General features: G+C 38.1%; 1 protein-coding gene across 6 annotated transcripts in view; it reads right to left on the reverse strand.

Annotated features, from left to right (window-relative positions):
- Positions 1 to 21,205, reverse strand: part of LOC107828472 (uncharacterized) — a 33,401-nt gene extending 12,196 nt beyond the window's left edge. The window contains exons 1-6 of one of the 6 annotated variants that reach the window (XR_012708871.1): positions 20,618 to 21,200; positions 11,550 to 11,861; positions 10,529 to 10,708; positions 1,785 to 1,920; positions 708 to 1,042; positions 348 to 477 (exon numbers count right to left, since the gene is read on the reverse strand). Coding sequence is in view for 4 of the 6 variants with exons in the window: in XM_075252283.1 (XP_075108384.1) it covers positions 348 to 477; positions 708 to 1,042; positions 1,785 to 1,920; positions 10,529 to 10,708; positions 11,550 to 11,861; positions 20,618 to 20,997 (1,473 nt within the window). In the remaining 2 variants the exon portion in view is untranslated. Of the gene's footprint in view, positions 1 to 347; positions 478 to 707; positions 1,043 to 1,784; positions 1,921 to 10,528; positions 10,709 to 11,549; positions 11,893 to 20,617 lie in introns of all 6 variants that reach the window. The other 5 variants (XR_001657743.2, XM_075252283.1, XM_016655788.2 and 2 more) reach the window with 5 other exon arrangements.

A 21,205-nucleotide genomic window follows, 5' to 3' on the forward strand; every position in this document is an offset into this window, starting at 1 on the left:
CGTTTCAATTTATGTTAACCTAGTTGATTGGGAACGAAGCTTAAGAAAAAAGAGAAGACTTTTGAACTTGTAGTGTAAATGAGGCACATATATTTTGTGTGACTATAAATCATTGCATAAAGGTAAATTGTTTCGAAATATGGAAATAGGTCATTTTTTTTGGCACAGACTAAAAAAGAAATAGGTTCACATAAATTGAAGCGGAGGCAGTAATATTTTTTAAGTAGTATGAATTGAAGAGCCCATGATATTCATTGTGCTTCAAGCAATTATGAAGACAAAGAGTGGATATTAAGGCACTAATGACCTATGCTATGCGAACTGAACATGAATGTAATTGAAGTTACCTGGAGAGTTGATTTTGAGAGAAGAATGGAAATAGAAGTTCTCAACATTCTCCAAAGATCATTTGCACATAATTTCAGTGATGCGGGTTCCCATATATCGCTAAGTGATATCCTTGACAAAAAGATTGGCCTACACAGAAGATTCTTTGGATGAAACAGTCATTTAAGAACTCAACGAAATTTAGATCTCAGTCTTAAACTAAAGAAACTAACAACAGCAGCAGTAACAACAACAAAAATCTTTCTCAGATTTAGGTAAAATATGAGTTTTTCTTACACATAAGGAGTGTTTCAAGTTCTGTTAGAACACACAAACTCAGTCACATAGCCATATAATATTTAGTACTCAAGTGGACAAACCTTAAATGAGATTCAGTTTCATTATCATCTATTTCAAGTTCAAATTGCTGTTTATGTGTTGACGGTAGAACTCCAATCAGCATCAGCAGCTTTTTTAGAAGCCTACCACGAGGCCCAGCTGCTGAAAGATTTTCTTCATAACGAATTACAGCATTCTGTGCAGCTTTCTGAAGGGGAAGGTCATCTTCTGATAATGCGTCAACTTCAAATGGCTTATTTGATATGTGTTGGTTGTCACTAGATGTTTGCTGGAAAATGGGAAAATCCTTCAACCAAAGCTTGACTTTTTGGGCCCAAATTCGAGCATTATCTTCTGTGATAGATCTTTCCAAAACCTGGATCAAGAATAAATAGCAATCTTAGAATGATTGTAACGACCTTCAAAATTAAGGGAAATCTTTGCTTCTACATCAAACCACTAAATGTATTAGGAAAAAGAACTATATACCATCAAGTAGAAGCATCATCATAAAGCAAATCAACATGGTTTCAAGTAATATGCAATCAAGAACCAACCAAGACCAGAATGATTGAGCTTGAGAATCAGTTGGCAGCAGCCTTCACATGTTTTCCTTAAAAAAGAGCAATCTTAAAATCATTTTCTACCATCTATCGTCCAAAAATGGCCAATAGACTACCTATTTCCGCCATTGCTTGCTGCTTCCCTTAGCACATAACTTTCGGATTTCTCGTAATCTTGTCATGTCTGTCTCAATTAAAACAATCTGTTGATCTAGGAGAGCCTCTGAGTGAAATATTTGAAATGACGATCATTTGCCACAAATATAAAACTTTTTAATAACTCTTTTGTTTAGCTTCCTTTTGCATATTTGAAGCAGCTCATTTAAAGGGAATGCACTTAATTGGCGAATGTTTCCAATTCTTTTGGAGATCCATGGAAATTTGTAACTGTGATCGCTATAAAATCCAAGAAATCAGGTTCATAGGTAATTGGCAGAAGAAAACCACCAAACCAACAAAATTGCCCCTCCAAAAACATATTGGGGGACCCTTGGAATGCAACTTTTCAGGGTACCTCTAGAAAAAGGAAAATTTGATGTACCAGTAGTCACATACCTCAGTCAACCAAATACTAACTTTCTTCAGAGGTTTGACTATTAGAAAGAAAACTCTTTGTAGAAACTTTGACTGCAAGTAATCTAGTTTTTCAACTATTAGCAAACCCTTCTGCCTCTCAGTTGCATAACCACGTCTGCATGCAAAAGTTAATGACTTTAATACAAGTATATTAGCTTACTTGTCAAAAAGAAAATTGAGTGGGAAAGAAAGATAAGTCAATAAAGAGATGTAAGGGAAAGTGTAAGAGATGGGAACTCAACAGAAAATAAATGAGTAATAACATGAGTAGGATTAAAGTTGTTAAAAGTCAAGTAAATCATTAAGAATATTGAGCTGAACATAATGATTATATCATAATAAATACTATCTCAAGAATTAGGAATTTTTCCATTCTTCACGTAGCTCAAACCCCACAAATAAGGAGTCCTCTTTGTTGTTAACAATCGATTTCAATGTAGTTTCTCTTTTCTTTTCTATTTGCACATTATAGCAGAACTTTTACGATCTCAGTAATGTGAAAATATCTGTCAACCCAAAAACTTAAGGCAATGAGTGGAGGGTCCAGGACCTTTATAAACACCTTTAGATATCCTCGTTTGGAACTTTAATAACTAAACACCCTCCGGCATAATCCAATTTTGGGATTCACACGTGAACTTTGAATGTAGACTTACGACTCTAAATATGGACTTGCTAAAACTATAAGGTAATAGTGGATGACGAGTTTTATAGACTCATTTAATTGCCTTGTACATCTGGTGTAGACTTTAACTCAACAAGTAGCTTCTCCAGCTGGCGACTGGCCTTATCACTTATGCCACTGACCAAAATTTTATTTGTTGTCTATGTTTTTCTACCAACGCTTCTTGCAGGTGACTGAGTCAACGGCAACATACCTCTTCTTATTCTGGTGATTCTTCTAGCGATTGTTTCTTGAAAATTCTTCTCCTTTTTTTCCCCATGGTAGTAGAGTTTGAATGTTGAACCCTTCATCTGAACATCGATTTCTGGTCGGTGTTCTAGAATAAATCTCGAAGGGGAGCCTTGACGTAACTGGTAAAGTTGTTGCCATGTGACCAGGATGCCACGGGTTCAAGTCATGAAAACAACCTCTTGCAAAAATGCAGGGTAAGGCTGCGTACGATAGACCATTGTGGTTCGGCCCTTCCCCGGACCTCGCACATAGCGGGAGCTTAGTACACCGGGCTGCCCCTTTTTTGTTCCAGAATAAATCTCATTCTCTTCTTTTTCTACAAGATATCAAAGTTTGGATATTGAGTTATTAGAGTTTGGTTTTGAGTTCCTCTCTGAATGTTGAATTTTCTGTCATTGTTCAAGAGAAGTCTTTTTCTCGTTCTTTTTTTTTTTTATGATATCAAAGTTTGGGTATTGAGCCCCTCCTCAAATATTAAACTTTTACCAGAAGTCTTCCCACACCATGGTAACAGAATCTTCGTACGAGTCCCTCTTCTTTCAGGTTAATCTTGTTGGGATATATACTATTAACCATAAGTTTGGTTTGGATATAGTATTTATTATAGAATAATTGTTTATTCAATTTTAATATAGTTTTAAATAGATCATATATTCGTGTGTGTCCTTTACTTATATAATAGATGATTTAGTGTATAGAATTTAGCTTATACACGGAAGATTACACGGGAATAAGAAGCAAGCTCGCCTTCCTTTTTGATCATTTTGATAGAGGGGGATGAAGAAAGTGGACAATCATCAATTTTTATAAGTATAAAGACTATTCACAGTCTAAGATGGAATTGGACAAATAATCGGAATGATTGTAGCACAAGATTAAATACAATTTACCTTGATTATGGGAATGGTATAATTCTGACTTCTTGTGCTAGTACATTTTGTATGTATTGAACGGACCAAGTAGATATAAGTATTTTATACTGACTTAATAAAATAAGTCTCTAGTTTATTAAATGTACTTATACTCTTAATCTTTGATATAATTAGTATTAGTTGTGTACATTATTTATTGTTTTGATTTATTAAAAGACGAGATTCTTTTGTGGGTCAATATGCTTGGTAAATTAGACAATGATGATATACATTGCCGAAGTAATAGTTAGTTGATGGAATCTATGTCTCGGTCTAGAGATTAATGATACACCTTTATGAAAGCTTATAAGTTTTCATGTGTAAACCCTACAAGTGAATTTTGTATCCGTCTCGAGAAATAAGTTAAGCGAAAGTCTAAAGGAAATAATCAAAGAATTAAATTGTCAGTAATTTAATTTATTTGATCAGTAGCTGAATCTTAACATGGGGAGTTAAATAAGGTTTAATGGAAGAATTTTGAAATTGAACTGAGGAGTGCAATTATGAATTTTGAGTAGAATAATTCGTAATTTATTATGGTGGTATTAATTCAAATATTTCGAATTAAATTCATAATAGGAAGCCTCATTAGTTAAATTATGCAGTCCCTGTTGTACCTGAATAATTAGGAATTAAATAGAATCATGTTTCTTGGTGGAAAAGGAAGACCCAATAGGTTTAGGAAAAGGTTTTAAACCCTAAAACCTGTGGCAATGTAAAAGGGTCTTATTACATAAGGAGGCCATGCTTATTTCCGTTCATTTTGTTGTTATTGAGATTCTTGTACACATTGTGGTTGAGCCGTGAGCTATGTGTTGTAGTGACATTGGTATTGTTGGTTTTGGCAATGTTGTGGCATATGGGCACGTATGGTCCGAGTTGATTATTATGTTGTGATATTGATGTGCATGCGACGAGATAAGGTGGGATTTATGCGCGTGTTGCTAGTAAGGGAATTACTTGAAGCCACGCGGCGAGATAAGGGGGCTAAAGCGCGTGAAGATATTTCAGAAAAAATATTTTTCTAAAAATAAATGCAAGGCTCACGCGGCGATATAAGAAAGATTGTGATTGTGACTTGTGAAATGTGAATATGAGGTGTGGTACCTCAGTGTGATTCTTGTTATACATTCCATGTTGGAAAGGCTTGTTGATTTTAACGGTTATTGTTTTGTCACCTTAACTCAGTCCATTCATATTTTGGGTTGTAATTGGTTACTTATTGTCTTTTATCATTTGTACATTCTTTGTTGTCATTTATTGCCTTTAATTTAACGTTGTTTAGATTATATTAATATTCTGCACAGGTTCCTATGTCCAGTAGGTGTCTTGACCTGACCTCGTCACTACTCTACCGAGATTAGGCTTGATACTTATTGACCTGACCTACGCTTCTGCATATTTTTGTGCAGATCCAGATACTTCTGCTCGTGTCAGACCCTAGTGAGTTGATTCAGACGTTTCAGAGACTTCAACGTATACCTTGACGCACGCAGGCCTCGGAGTCACCTTCTGCTATTGTCTCTACTACTGTTTATTTTCATATCAAAACAGTGTTGTATTTAGAGATTCCTAGTGTACTTCTTTAGAGCTTATGACTCTGTACCACCGGTTTTGGAGAATATTTGATTGTTGTTCCATTTTGGTGTTATTATGATATTTTTCAGTTTAATTTATTATCTTATTCGTTATTTCCGCTAAATTCTCAATGTGTGTTAGGATTACCTAGTCTTAGAGACTAGGTGACATTACAACAATCTAAGGTGGGATTTTGGGGTCGTGACAGTATGCTTGGTATATTCACAAGCTTCACAAAAAAATCAAATTCAATTCCGAAAAACAAACTGGGATATAACTCTTTTAAAACAATAAATGATGGGTGCCCCAACTATCTATGCCACTGTATTATTTCTTGTTTGACATCATTATTTCCTCCAAAAGAGGCTTGGCCATAGTCTCAAATTCCATCAATCCAATATAAGTCATCATGCAATCTACTACCGTCAATCGTCTTCCTTGTTTGAAGATCCTAAAAATACGATGATAGGAAAGAAGTCGACACTACAGTTTAGTTTTTTGGTGATGGTGCTAACAAATAGCAGGTTAACAGGAACTCAGGTACATGTAGAACAGATAATAATGTTCTAGAAACATGAGTTAGGAAGCCATTGGTTATTCTGAGATAATTCCCTTTAGGACTAGGAGAGCAATTTTGAAAGCCGTTAGAGGAGCCTGTCATGTATGTATCCGCACAAGAATCAATAATCCAAGAATTAAGGTAAGCATTAAAGGCAATACCAGACTACGTAATTGGAAGTGGCAACATTAGAAGTGTCAAGTTTGTTTAGGAGACGGCGAAGATACTGAACTTCATCCGAAGACAAAGCTTCTCCAGAAGCAATTTCCTTGGATATCTCCACATTTTCTGTAATATTAGTCGGACCCCTTGATGGACCTACACATTTTTCTCCACGATCTCTAGTTGGTCTACCATGTAGTTTTCCCAATGTCTCCTTTGTATGCTTTGGCTTTCCACAGTAATCACAGTGTAGGTGATCTTTATCATAAGTAAATATCTTTGGTTATTCATAAGACACAGTTAACCCGGACTTCTCCGTTGGTGCTAAATAAAGCATGACCCCTCATCAACTCTCTTCTTGTTAAACATAAGAGTATACATCCTCACATGAAGGAAAATAAACTGTACTGAGAACTTGAACCCGATCTGATCATATTCTTAGTTCAAACTGGCCAGAAAATCATAGACCCTTTCCTTCTCAACCAATTGTTGAAAGAGAACTACATCATCGGTACACTTTGCTTGGAGATCCTGATAGTAGTCAATGTCCATCTATAACCCATTTAACTCGGAATAATATTCAGTGATAATTAACTTAACCTTACTTAGTGGCATGAATCTTATTTCGAATTTCAAAGATCTGGGCAACATTTCCCTTGTGAGAATAAGTGCGCTTAGTCGAATTATAAAAATTTCAGAAATAAATATTTTTTAGAAATAGTAGCTGCTGTAACGACCTGGCCGGTCAATTTAAGTTCTAGCATTTCATTCTGTGATTTGAGACTTTGAGTGGCTTCATATAGTGTATTATGACTTGTGTGCATGGTTAGTTTTGATTTTCGAGTGGTTTAGGATTGATTTGATAGAGTGATTCTCAATTTGGAAGCTTTAAGTTGGAAAAGTTGACCAAGGTTTGACTTTTGAGTAAACGACCATAGAATCGGGATTTGATGGTTTTAATAAGTTCGTATGGTGATTTTGGACTTGAGTGCATGTTCAGATTTGAATTTAGATGTTCCTCGAATGTTTTGGCTCTATTTGTTGAAAGTTGACAGTTTGAAGAAGTGGAGAGTTATTGGTTGACCGAGAGTTGACTTGGGTGTTATGAGACTCCTATTGTGATTTTGAGACCTTGTATACATTCGTTTCGTTGATTGGAACTTGTGTGCTTGGTTGTGATCCGGAATGTTTAAGTGTGATTTGGATGCGTTCGGCGAAGTTTGAAGGTTCAAAAGTTAAGACCATGATTTTTTATCTTCGTTCTTGGTTTGATGTTATTTGTGGTGTTTAGTTTGGATAATGTTTTTGGACCTGCCGGTATGATTGGACGGGGTCCCGAGGGGCCCGGGTGTGTTTCAGATCATTTCGGACCATGTTTGTGAAGCTGCAATTCTCTGATTTTCTTGTGCGTCGCATGTGCGTGGATAGGTCACGGGTGCGAGAGCTTGGTCGCTTCTGCGAAGTAGATGATTATGGGGATTGATCGCCTCTGCGGAAAAGGTAGCGCAGGTGCGTGGTCACACCAGCGAGGTTATGCGCGCACCTGCGAGTATGGCTTTGGTGGCCAGTGGTCGCGCATGCGAGTGATTTGCGCAGATGCGGAGATCGCTTCTGTGAGTGGTAGTGCGCACATGCGAAGTCTTGGCAATCGGTGGAGTTATGCGCATGCGAGCCTTAGGTCGCAGAAGCTGAGGCCACAAATACGGCTCTTTTGGTCACAGATGTGATCGACCCGGCAGAGGTTATATTCGAGTGTTTTGATGCATTTTTCACTATTTTGAGTTTTGGAGCTTGGTAAGAGGCGATTTTGGTGGGGTTTTCACTACTATTTTATGGGTAAGTAATTCCTACTTAAATTTGATTATATATTTTGTTTCCCCATGGATTTATTCACCAAGAACTAAAATTTTGAAGGAACATTTAAGGTTATTGCCTACACATTAAGAGAGTGTATTTTGGGGATTTGAGTACCGATTTGGACTCGGTTTTGAAATCTAATCATATATTTGGACTCGGCAGGTTATGAATCATCCGATTTTGGTATGGTTTCGGATTACGGGCACGCGAGCCCGGGTTGACTTTTGCTGATTTTTGGGAATTTCTTCAAAGATCGAAGCTATATGGATTGAAATCGCTTCCTATAGCATTGTTTGACTTCCTTGGTTGATAATTGGCTTGGATTTGCGTGGTTGGAGGGCTAGAGCGAGGTTGCTACGCGATTTGTGGTTGAAGGCTTACCCGGATGAGGTAAGTATCTTGCCTAATCTTGGTGAAATGCATGGGTGTATAATGTGCATAGTAAGAGAGGGCTATGGACGATCTAGTAAGACGCATAGCAAACACGAAATATAGGTGCCACTTTCGTTGCCCTTGTTTGCACATGTTATATTTACATTATATTTTGTATCCCACGCATAATTCATATGGCTCAATTGATCCCAAAAGAAGTTCAGAATGATGTAAGTATAATAAGACTTGAAATTTGATTCTATGGGATGTTTCATAGTTTCTTGATGTACTTTAATTGCCTCTTATTTGAGTTACCGTATTTTCATATGTTGTTTTGTCTGCCTTACATACGAGTACTATTCCACATGTACTCACGTCCCTTTGGCCGGGGGCGCTGCATCTTTTAATGGATGCAGGTATACTTCTACAGGATGATATGGATCTTTGATAGGGATCTTCTTCACTACTCAGCTTATGGTGAGCCCGCTACAGTTCTAGTGGGTGTTTGGGTCTAGTTCATTTTATGTATTTAGGTATCTATTGTCATAAAAGCTCCATGTACATTGTGGGTCATGTACTTAAAGATTTGAGTTTTGTCATGTATTTATGTTCACAGCATTTATGAGGCTACGCACCCATCATGAGAAAGATTGTAGGCCATTGAGCCAAATGTATTCAATTTAAAAGTCATGATCTAATTACGTTATGGTAAATCATGCATGAGTTATGATGAGATGTTGTTAGGCTTGCTTTGCCGGATTTACTCGGTTGAGCGCCGGTCATGCTTCCCAAGTTCGGGGCGTGACAGCTCTGATACCATGTTAAAATTGAGAAAGCTTCTATATGTCTTTACATTCCATGAGAAAGGGAATATATACAATGAATTCTATAACTAATTAAGGAAAGACAATCAATTATAATTAATTACAATATAACAACAACAATAATGTACACAGTGTATTCCCACAGTGTGCGGTCTGGGGAAGGCAGTGTGTATGCAAACCTTACTCCTACCTCGAAGAGGCAGAAATGTTGTTTTCGATAGCTAAAGAAAGCACCTCTCAGCAGGTTTGAAAAAGAAAACAGTAGTGAAGAAGGAAATAAAGGAGGCAATCAATTATAATCAATTACACTAGAAGGAAATATTCTATTCCTATAATTACGTCTCTTAAATCATGCTAACTAAATTAACACAATCAGCAAAAGCCATCAAAAGAGGCAGAGAAGAATGTAGAAAAATGTTTTTCAAGAAAATTTAAAGAGAAAAAGATCTTCAATACATGTGTATATCCTAGAATCGGGTTAATGATATTAAAGAATGCACTTCTTCATTGATCATGGGGATCCTAAAGGAGTTTATAATGGTGATGGGCTACTCCTCCTTGTTTTAGGTTTTGGTTGGATGCACAGATACTTTACAAGTTCAAGTTCATTGTTACAGGCACATTACAATCGATTGTTCATTATTGCAGTGATTTTTTAAGTATTTCTTGCCTATGTTGCGCGGACCCTCCAAAATGATGCCGCACCCGTGTCGGATCCTCCAAAAATACACTATTTTTGGAGGATCCGACATGCACCCGACAACATTTTCGGAGAGTCTGAGCAACATAGTTTCTTGCCAACCAAAGTTGCTACCACCTTGAGGTTGAGTGGATAACGAGATAGTGAAGAAAAAATCATTAAGGCTATCATGTAAAATATTCTTATTGATTATTTGAAAGTCAAATAATCTAAGTTGCTCGGACTTTTCACTTTCGGTGACGTACCCGTGTCGACACGATATGGGTGTGGGTGTGGGATCCGTACCGGATATGGTCAACCGATTTTGGATACTTTGACGAAAATCAACGGATAAATTCAGAACAGATACAATAATTTTTGAAATCAAAACAAAGGTTACAGTGAAATTGAAGAAAATTGTATATAGAAGTTTCTATGTCAGTCATTTCCCTTTTATCTCCTTCTCAGATTCTCCTCTTGATCAATATTTTTTCTTTCTCAAAATACCTTATAAATTTTTCACATAATGTCTCATAATTTAGATATATTTTAATAACTCTATTTTTAGATATTTGAATTATTTTTAGTCGAATCCCTGCACTTGTATCCGTACATGGATCCGTACCGTCGAATATTAAAATTTAGATTATGAAGGATCCGACATCTAGATCCGCACCTGTATCGAACACCCGCACCCGAGTCCAAGCAACTTAGAAGATAATAATTGGATAATGAATTATTATTTTTCATATGCTATATAGCAAAAAGCTCATACATAACGAGCCCTTTTGTATGTAGTTAACAACCAATTTCAATACGAGTTTCCTCTTTTCTCTTCTAATTAAGAATAGTTATTTACACTAACCTGAATAATATGGCACTGGACTGAGATGCCCTCTTCCAGTCAACAGATATAGGCAAAGTAAGAAGATAATCAGTATTTAGAGCAGATGTCAGCCTCAGATCTCTAGCAGACAATTCTTCAAACCCCGCATTGGAAAGCAGCTGCAGGAAAGCATGTTGAAAACGACTGGAAACAGCAGTTCTACAGGAAATTTCAGATGTTAAGTCACATGCAAAATCAATGTCCACCAAAAGTTATCATGAGAACCCCAGTGTAAAAACCAAAAGCATATGATATTAGACACTGCAGGAGTTCTAATAGATATTTGTTGTATAGTTGTGGTCATTTTTGCAGCTCTCACAGATCTCTTGCTTGAGCTCAACAAAATGTATTTTAAGTTCACATAGTTCTCATTTTCCTAAAGCATTCGAATAAAATAGTAAGTGATATGTCCTTATCTTTTGTCATGTTCCCTCAATTAGAAGCAGTCTAAACCCATGTCAAGTTTCCTCAGCTTCTTTCATTTTTCTATATTTCCATAATAAGACTCAGCTTTTAGACAAACAACATTAGGAGAATTCCTACAGCCAACCTTGTGAACGGAAACTGGGAAATCTCCTTTCCTGACTTGTCAACCCTTATCAAATTAAGACTCTCTTATGGTTATAATGAAACTCCGATTTAGAAGGCATCTCCGACTCTCTAGCCTTCAATACTATAAATTTGTTCTTTTTCTTTTCTCAACAGTGTATCTTCATGCTGAAACAGTACTATATGCGGATTAAAGATTGGCAAAGCACTTTGTGACCCTCAGGAAGAATTTCGATTGGGCATTCTTCAAAATAGCAATTTCTGTCCAATAGACAGTTCTATACATTATTTTCTTTAATGTTAGATGTTTTACCTCGGTTGTCAGTTCCAGTACCAGATTTTAAAGCTTTTTGCATTCATTTTCTTTTTCTCGATCTTATATAGTGACACAGCTTAAATTAATTATTAAACTTTATGATATTACACGCTACTATAGAAGATAGCAACATACCTAGACTCCTCAAGAGTGTCTTTGTTGACAAATTTGAGAAAAGAAACATAGGGAGATCCTGAGAATTGATCAGAACCAGAACGCCAAAGATTCTTCAGTTCCATATCCCAGTCATATTTATCCATGTCTTCGACCTTCTCAACATCACTCATCATAATGTCGGAACCACTTCCATTTGGCGTGAAATTTCTTTCTTGCCCAGATGAAACTGCAGTTTTATTACAACTATCATTGGCATGCGATCGATCATAATCAACTCGTATTTCCTCTAAGATGACTTTGTGTTCAGCATGGAGAATCAGGTCCAGGCATCTGCAATTACAGAAATTCTTTTAACACAAACCTGAAAGTGAAAAAAAAATGTATTCAACAATTAAAGCTCTAACTTTCAATTTACACAACCATAGAAGGGGTTAAGTGACTAGAATTCTAGGGTAACATGCTAGAATTTAGGATTTGACAAAGTAGATCATTCAGATGTCGAAATATTACGTTCCAAAATTCTTACTCGTGCTGTAAGGTCATATAAATTAAGTGGAATAATGCAGGCCCCCTGAGTTATATGTTTTCTAATTACAGCTCTAATGAATCTTCTCTTTAGCTCCACTTGAAAGATAAAACATAAGTTTGGAGAAAGCAAGTGGACAATTGAAAGACTTTCCGAGTTTAATTTGGCTTCTCCCAACATTTTTGGGGTTTTTTACTGTGAAGAAGTTTCAAGTCAGCATAGCAAAAAATCATACTCCTCCGTCTTATTTTATGTGACGGTGACTTGTCACGGAAATAAAGAAAAACTATGAAACTTGTGGTCTAGAGCAAGCCATAGACATTACTTGTGGTTTAGAACAAGCCATACACATTTGTGTAGCTATAACCATCTCATTAAGGCTAAAAATGAAATTTAAAGTTAAATTGATTATAATATAAAAAGGTGTCATTCTTTTTTAGATAGGCTAAAAAGGAAAATGTGCCAGATAAAATGAGACAGAGGAGTAGCTCGTATGAGTTGACGTGTGACCAAGAGAAAGGCGTTCATCATATTATTTCCAGTAAGTGAAAGATCTCACAGTTCTAAAGTAAATATTTACTAAACCACTGTTCTTACATTTTATGTTGCAGCATTTGAGAGCTGAAATACGTCAGTTCTACTTGCATAGTTTTACCATCAATTAAATGTCACCTTTTTAGGTGTAACATGATTTCATAATTCATCATTAATAAGAACAATGAGACATAGCATTTACGTTTATAAAAAGCAGTCTATATCAATTGGAAAAACCAGGGCCAAAGCCATGATATAGCAGACAGGTTGTCCTCCTCTCATCACCTAGCCTTAGCTAATAATTCTCTTCCGCAGTAAGATATTAGTCCTATCCGGCAGTCTACCTATTTCTAGAGCAGAACTCGAAGAGGAATTAGCTCTTTCATTTCCTTGACAGAAGACTTCTTCAAATCATTCACATATTCATTACACTTATGCCAGACCTTACTGGAAAGTGGAAAGGTGGGAAAATAAGGTTGTTAGCAAACTATATTATTAACTAAATAGCCCCTTTAGAAAATTGACAGTATAAATATGTGGACCAAACCTTTAGGGGGCCCAAAAACAATTGCTAGTTTGAAGAAAATGATTCTAATTAAGGATTTATGCAAGACCATCCTAACACATGCACCTAGTGCAACAACAACAACAAACTTAATCCCACATGTGGTACCTAGTAAGAGGTAGTTGTTAGTTTACAAATATGTATAGTGTAGTCTTGTCCCACATTGGAAGAAGAGTAATATCTCCTTGTAGTGTATAGCTATAAATAGGGACCTCTTGTATTGTATTTATCATCTAATATCAATAATATATTTTCTCCCGTACTTTCTCACATGATATCAGAGCATTAGTGAGAAACCCGTCGCTGTGCATCATTCCAGCGACTTCCGGGAAGAAAGACCTCTTCGCCGTGCAATTTTCCGGCGACTTAGAAGGTTGTCCGTAAGCAAATCACTTTTTGTTGGGGTTGTGCAAAAACCAACACCACCACAAGACTCCTCAGGCTCCGGCGACCAAACCCCAGTCAACCCTACCGGAAAACACACGTCCACGCGCCTGGAAAAGAAAAATTTTCTGGCGAGATCCGGCACGTGGGCACTGTTCCGGCCAGAATTTGAAAAAGTTCCAGTTGAACAGTAGGATCGCCTGGTAATTCCGATCCTACCCTCACTGGTTTTGTTTCATTCCGACCACTTTGAGTTTTTTCGTCAGCTACAGTAGATTCCGGAGAGCTATAGTAGATTCCAGCGTGAAGAGCGTTTTCAGCGCAGAACAGTGTTCTGTTTTCGTGCTGTAAATAGTGTTTTTCAAGCTATTTCTTCAGTTTTCTCACAGGAGTTACTTATTTCCACTATTTCAAGTTAACCCTACTACTACAAATTGTAGCGACATGGGAACCGATGCTTTGAATAGTCGGATGATTTCTTTAGCAGATTATATTGAGTTCCTTCAGTACAAAGCATGTAAGCAGACATCTCGTAGCGACATGGGAACCGATGCTTTGAATAGTCGGATGGTTTCTTTAGCAGATTATATTGAGTTCCTTCAGTACAAATCATGTAAGCAGACATCTTCTGAGATAGCTAATGTTGTTCAAACAGGTAATAGCGTGACTTGTTTCTCTCGATCTTATCCTCTGAGTCTTGGGTCATTGATTCAGGTGCATCAGATCATATTTCTGGTAACAAATCTTTTTTCACTACTATTTCGTATTCTAAATCTCTTCCAAAAGTCACAACGGCCAATGGGTCTCAAACCATGGCAACTGCAATAGGTCAAGCAAGCCCACTTCCTTCCTTACATTTAGATTCAGTCCTTTATGTTCCCAATAGTACTTTTAATCTCATAGCTGTTAGTCGTTTAGCCAAATCACTTAAATGCGCTGTTTTATTTCTTGATGACCATGTTTTTATACAGGAACGCAGTACGGGGTGGATCATTGGTACCGGGCGTGAATCAAACAGACTTTATTACCTTATCCTTGCTAAATCACATGGACTCACATCTTGTCTTCCTTCTACAACTTGTCCTGTTACTGATTCACCAGAAAATGGTATCTGGTTTATCTCACTTGTCAGCTCTAGAGTGTGAGTCATGTCAGCTCGGTAAGCATACTCTCTCCCATTTCCCTTGACGTCTTGATAATCGAGCAGAGTCACATTTTACTTTAGTCCATTCAGATGTTTGGGGTCCTAGTCGGGTCAGTTCCACCTTGGGATTCCGTTACTTTGTCAGTTAAATTGATGATTATTCCAGATGCACTTGGACCTTTTTGATAAAAAATCGATCTGAGTTGTTTTCTATTTTCCAGACCTTCCACGCTGAAATTCAAAATCAATTTAGGGTTTCTATTCGCACATTTCGTAGTGATAATGCCCGAGAGTATTTGTCTTTCCCATTTCAGCAGTTTATGAAATCTCATGGGATTATTCATCAAACATCTTGTCCGTACACATCTCAAAAAAATGGGGTAGCTGAAAGAAAGAATAGACATCTTATTGAAATTGCTCGTACCCTACTCATACAATCTCATGCTCCGTTGCGTTTTTGAGGGAATGCAGTTCTTACATCTTGCTATCTTATTAATCGTATGCCATCTTCAGCTATCCAGAACCAAGTTTCATTCTCTGCCATGTTTCCCCACTTACCTCTGTTCTCTCTTCTACGCCGTATCTTTGGAAGCACTTGTTTTGTCCATAACCTTACTCCAGGAACAAATAAGTTAGCTCCTCGTGCTCTTAAGTGTGTATTTCTGGGTTTTTCGAGAACACAAAAGGGGTATCGATGCTACTCTCCTGACCTCCAGCGGTACCTTATGTCCGCTGATGTTACCTTCTTTGAAACCCAATCATACTTCACAGGTTCAGGTCATCACTTAGATATTTCTGAAGTACTACCAGTTTCATCTTTTGGAGATTCAGTCACTCCAACTCCACCACCTACAACTCCAGTTGTAGCTCCACCACCAATAGCTCCAGTTCCACCACCTACAACTCTAGTTCCACCACCTACAGCTCCAGTTGTAGCTCCACCACCTATAGCTCCAGTTCCTCCACATAATCCAATTCAACCTTCTGCACCTCCACCACTCTTGACTTATCATCATCGTCCATATCCAGCATCAGGCACGGGTGATTCACGCCCCACATCAGATTTTGCACCTACTGCGGACTTGTCTCCTTTTAGTCAACCAATTGCACTCCGCAAAGGTGTACGATCCACACTTAATCCTAATCTCCACTATGTCGGTTTAAGTTATCATCGCCTGTCGTCACCTCATTATACTTTTATATCTTCTTTGTCCACTGTTTTTATCCCTAAGTCTACAGGTGAGGCACTATCTCATCCAGGATGGCGACATGCTAAGATTGACGAGATGTCTGCTTTACATGCGAGTGGCACTTGGGAGCTTGTTCCTTTTCCTGCAGGTAAGTCTAATGTTGGTTGTCGTTGGGTTTATGCAGTCAAAGTCGGCCTGGATGGCCAGGTTGATCGGCTTAAGGCTCGTCTTGTTGCAAAAGGATATACTCAGATTTTTGGGCTTGATTATAGTGATACTTTCTCTCCCGTGGCTAAAGTAGCATCTGTTCGTCTCTTTTTGTCCATGGCTGCAGTACGCCATTGGCCTCTTTATCAGTTAGACATTAAGAATGTTTTTCTCCACGGTGATCTTGAGGAAGAAGTTTATATGGAGCAACCACCTGGTTTTGTTGCTCAAGGGGAGTTTAATGGTTGTGTGTGCAGATTGCGCACGTCACTATATGGTTTGAAACAGTCCCCTCGAGCTTGGTTTGGTAAGTTCAGCATAATTATTCAGGAGTTCGGCATGACTCGTAGTGAGGCTGATCACTCTGTGTTTTATCGGCATTCTGCTCCTAATCTGTGTATTTATCTAGTGGTTTATGTTGATGATATTGTTATTACTGGCAATGATCAGGATGGTATTACTAATCTGAAGCAACATCTCTTTCAGCACTTTCAGACTAAGGATCTGGGCAGATTGAAGTATTTTCTAGGTATTGAGGTCGCTCAGTCTAGCTCAGGTATTGTTATTTCACAGCGGAAGTATGCCTTAAACATTCTCGAGGAGACTGGAATGATGAGTTACAGACCTATTGACTCTCCTATGGATCCGAATGCTAAGCTTCTACTTGGACAGGGGGATCCTCTTAGAGACCCTACGAGATATAGGAGATTGGTTGGCAAATTGAATTACCTCACAGTGACTAGACCTGATATTTCTTTTCCGGTGAATGTTGTACGTCAGTTTATGGATTCTCCCTGTAATAGTCACTAGGATGCAGTTGTTCGCATTCTTCGGTATATAAAGTCAGCTCCAGGCAAAGGATTACTATTCGAGGATCGAGGCCACGAGCAGATTGTTGGGTATACAAATGCTGATTGGGCAGGATCACCTTTTGATAGACGTTCTACGTCTGGATATTGTGTTCTAGTAGAAGATAACTTGGTCTCATAGAAGAGCAAGACACATAATGTAGTTGCTCGATCTAGCGCCTAAGCTGAATATCAGGCCATGGCTATGGTGGCGTGTGAGTTAGTTTGGGTCAAGCAGTTGCTCAAGGAGTTAAAGTTCAGAGAAATCAGCAAGATGTTACTAGTGTGTGATAACCAAGCTGCTCTTCATAGTGCGTCAAATCTGGTGTTCCATGAGAGGACTAAACACATTGAGATCGATTGTCACTTTGTCAGAGAAAAAATACTTTCAGGATATATTGTTACAAAGTTTGTAAAGTCGAATGATCAACTAACAGATATTTTCACTAAGTCTCTAACTGGTTCTCATATTAGCTACATGTGTAACAAGCTCGGTACATATGATGTATATGCACCGGCTTGAGGGGGAGTGTTAGTTTACAGATATGTATAGCGTAGTCTTGTCCCATATTGGAAGATGAGTAATATCTCCTTGTAGTGTATAGCTATAGATAGGGACCTCTTGTATTTTATTTATCATCTAATATCAATAATATATTTTCTCCCGTGCTTTCTCACAGTAGTAATAACTGATGGGTAAAGGAGTCCCTATGTTTCCTCGCATGCTAAAATTGACAAGAAATTAGATACTCCAATAGTGTACTTAAATTCTGAACCTATATAGTCATATACATCCTATTAAGGCTAAATTAACTGGAGTCCTTCCATTTCAACTCTGGACTGCACTGCAGATCTATAAATGGACACGACACACAAAATCCACAAAGGAATTTTTTTTCTATCTTTCTTTCTTTTATGGTGGGTGGGGAGGTGGGGGGATTTGTTTGCTAGCTCGATAACCGTTATCAAATGAGGTATTTTGCAAGCTAATTGCGAATATATATGTAGTTAGTCCTAGTTCCATAGGTAATGGGAGTAGGTTATATATTATGTGTACTTATAAGTAAGGTTTATTGTATTACAATTAACATAAATAATAGATTTTTCTCCCGTGCATTCTCACATGGTATCAGATCATTTAAGTGATTTGACTAAACGACTAACGGCTATGAAATTAAAAGGACTACCGGGAACATAAAAAACTGAATCTAAAAGTAAGGAAGGAAGTGGACTTGTTTGACCTATTCTAGTTGCCATGGTTTGAGACCTGTTGGCCATTGTGTCTGTTGGAAGAGATTGAGAATACGAAATAATAGTGAAAAGAGATTTATTACCAAAAATGTGATCATATGAACCCGAAACAATGACCCAAGAAACGGAGGATGAAGATTGGGAGACACAAGTCACGCTATTACATGTTTGAACAACGAAAGTTGTCTCTGAAAATGTCTGTTTAGATGCTTTGTACTGAAGGAACTCAATATAATCTGGTAGAGAAACCATCCAACTATTCATAATATTCGATTCCATTTCTCTACAATTAATTTCTCAAATTCTTGACTAAAAATTGTTGGGTTAACTTGAAATAGTGAAAATCAGTAACTCGAAGAAATATCTGGGAAAACATTGTTCACAGCAGAGAAAAAGAACATTATTTTACGCCAGAAAGCACTGTTCATGCCAGAAAATGCTTTAGCTAGCCGGAAAATTCCAAAGTTGTCGGAATCTGTAAGAAATAGTACTGGTGGATTTGGAATTGCTGCGCGAGTAAGCTGTCCCGAAGGAAGTTTGTCGGAATCTAGCTGGAAGGGGTTTCACGCGCCCGGCGCGTGCACAGATCTCGCCGAAAAATTTCGGCGCGTGAGGGCGCGTGGGTAGGATTTTTCCGGTGCGGTTTTCTGGGGTTTGGTCGCGGGACTACGACGGACTTTGTGGTGGTGTTGGTTTGTGCACAACACTGATAAATAGTGACTTTGACGCAAACAGTCACTTAGGTCACCGGAAAATTGCACGGTGACTGAGTTCTTTCTTCTCGGATGTCGCTGGAATGACGCACAACGATCTTTTCTCAGTGATGCTCTGACACCGTGTGAGAATGCACGAGAAAAAAATCAAATATTTATGTTAATTGTAATACAAAGAACCCTATTTATAAGTACACATAATATATAACCTACTCTTATTACATACGGGACTAGGACTAATTATGTATATATTCACATAGCTATTCCAACAGCTACCTTTAGTAGGCAAAATAGCACATGCCTGCCATGGGCTTCGCTGACAATTTCCTGACTAGCTCTATGCATGGGTCTAAGAATACAAGTTGTGACCTCCACATGTCAGGCCCATGGCTCGCCCACGATATAGCCTTTGACCGAGTCCAAAAGGAGAAGGTTGTCATTCCAACTTACTCATCAACCACCCCTAAGATAGTTGGTCCATGATCTCGCTCAACCAAATCACATGTATGGAACTTGGACTCTACCCAATAACACGTGTCTTAGAATGATCCACGATTATCCTGCGTACCTCCGCCTAGTCATCATGAATTTCGCATGCATGAGGTTCCAAACATCCTTTGTAAAGAAAATACAGGCCCTCACGGACGTCCGGCCTATCTATGGAACCATATTCTTCATGAATTGCTTTCTCCACTAGCCATATAGACCATACTCCACAAATCATCCGTGCCAACTTATTTTTCTTAAGACTAAGTCAAGGAAAAATAACTACTTGAGGAGCCATTCCCCCATTCTTTGGGATAGGGCTCCATAAGCACTACTTGGAAAAAAGAAGCCACTCCCCCACTTCTCTGCGATAAGACTCCACTTTTACCTCCCCTACCACCTACAAAAGTAGTAGGTAGTTGGATTCTTCACTATAAATAAGATTGCTTAGCTCTCTGAATAGGCATCAAGCAGAGGACGTCTCCTCTCACATACCTACAAAATACTACACTTCCTCTACATGGTCGTAGACTAGAGAATAAAAAGGGAAGGGAGCCTCCCCTCTCCCCCCCCCCCCCCAAACTCTCCATAAAAAAGGACCGACACAAAATCTCTCAAGTCTTCCACTACGTTATTCTTTCCATATTATACAGACGATATCTAAAAAAATATGGTATCAATAAGATCTTTACCCCTCTCTCCTCCTTTAAACTATATTTCTCGCATTCATTTTACGGTTTTCTTTGCTTTCGTGCTGTCACTTCCCCTTCCCCAATCGATAATAGAACTTGGCTCTACAACATCTGTGTGACTGGCCAACAGTTGAGCTGTTGAATGGTTTACACTATAGTGAAATGCTTATTCAAAAAGCATAAGCTAAACTAGCAAGTCGACAAAGTAATGAACTAGGATATTCCCAATAGCATCCCTCCTCCCCCCCCCCCCTCTTCCTCCCCTCCCTTCCCACAAATGTGAATAGCCAACAAAGAAACCTTAAATTGTAGGAGCATTATCCTTAAGAAAATGCTCCATCTGCAGTATATCACCAACAAACATGAAAACTTAGCATCATTATGTACTCCACATTTGCTAATAGAACACTTTCCTCAAAGTTCCAGACGTTCAACAAATCAAAATATCAGCAACTACTTTTAATAGTAATTAAGTCAAATCAATTTGTTATTATACATGCACATGGAAAAAGGGAGTTGAAGGAAGCAAAAAGTTGAGAAATTTACAATGATACATGACGAAATTGATCGGCTTCCTCCGGTGAATTAAACATGGTAGAAGTGATGGCACCTAACAGCTGCGATTTGGAGGCGGCAATATATCTTTGCCTGGGCACTTTAATACCAGAAATTCCTTCACTCTCAGGTGTATCATCTGAACTGCTACTGCTACTGCTACTAGGTTTTGTTTCAATAGGACGGAGATCGTCAGTCGGGGGCTTGAATTGGGACTGTAATTCCGATAAGCCAACTGATGGTGATTTATTAGAGCAGTTACTAACATGACTTGTCGCCGGGACGAACCGAGAAAGAACCTGCGTAGACGGGAAATTCAACGTCGACGGCGAAGATAGAGGAGTAATACTGTGAAAGATTTGCAGAGACATAAGAAATATACTTCTAGTTGACAAGTATTTGCATGGAGCGGATTCTCCTCTAAACTAGGATTGTTGGCTATTTTGCGCCTTTTGACTGTTAACTACTTGAGCTAATACGACGTAGCCTGAGTTCAACAATCTTGGCCTTACATTCTGTTTTGGATAATTGCCATTGCTCGTCTTTTTTCTTTTTCTTTTTCTTTTTCTTTTGGTTTCT

This window comes from Nicotiana tabacum, chromosome 4 (genome assembly GCF_000715075.1).
Source record: "Nicotiana tabacum cultivar K326 chromosome 4, ASM71507v2, whole genome shotgun sequence".
In the NCBI taxonomy this organism is placed as follows: domain Eukaryota; kingdom Viridiplantae; phylum Streptophyta; class Magnoliopsida; order Solanales; family Solanaceae; genus Nicotiana; species Nicotiana tabacum.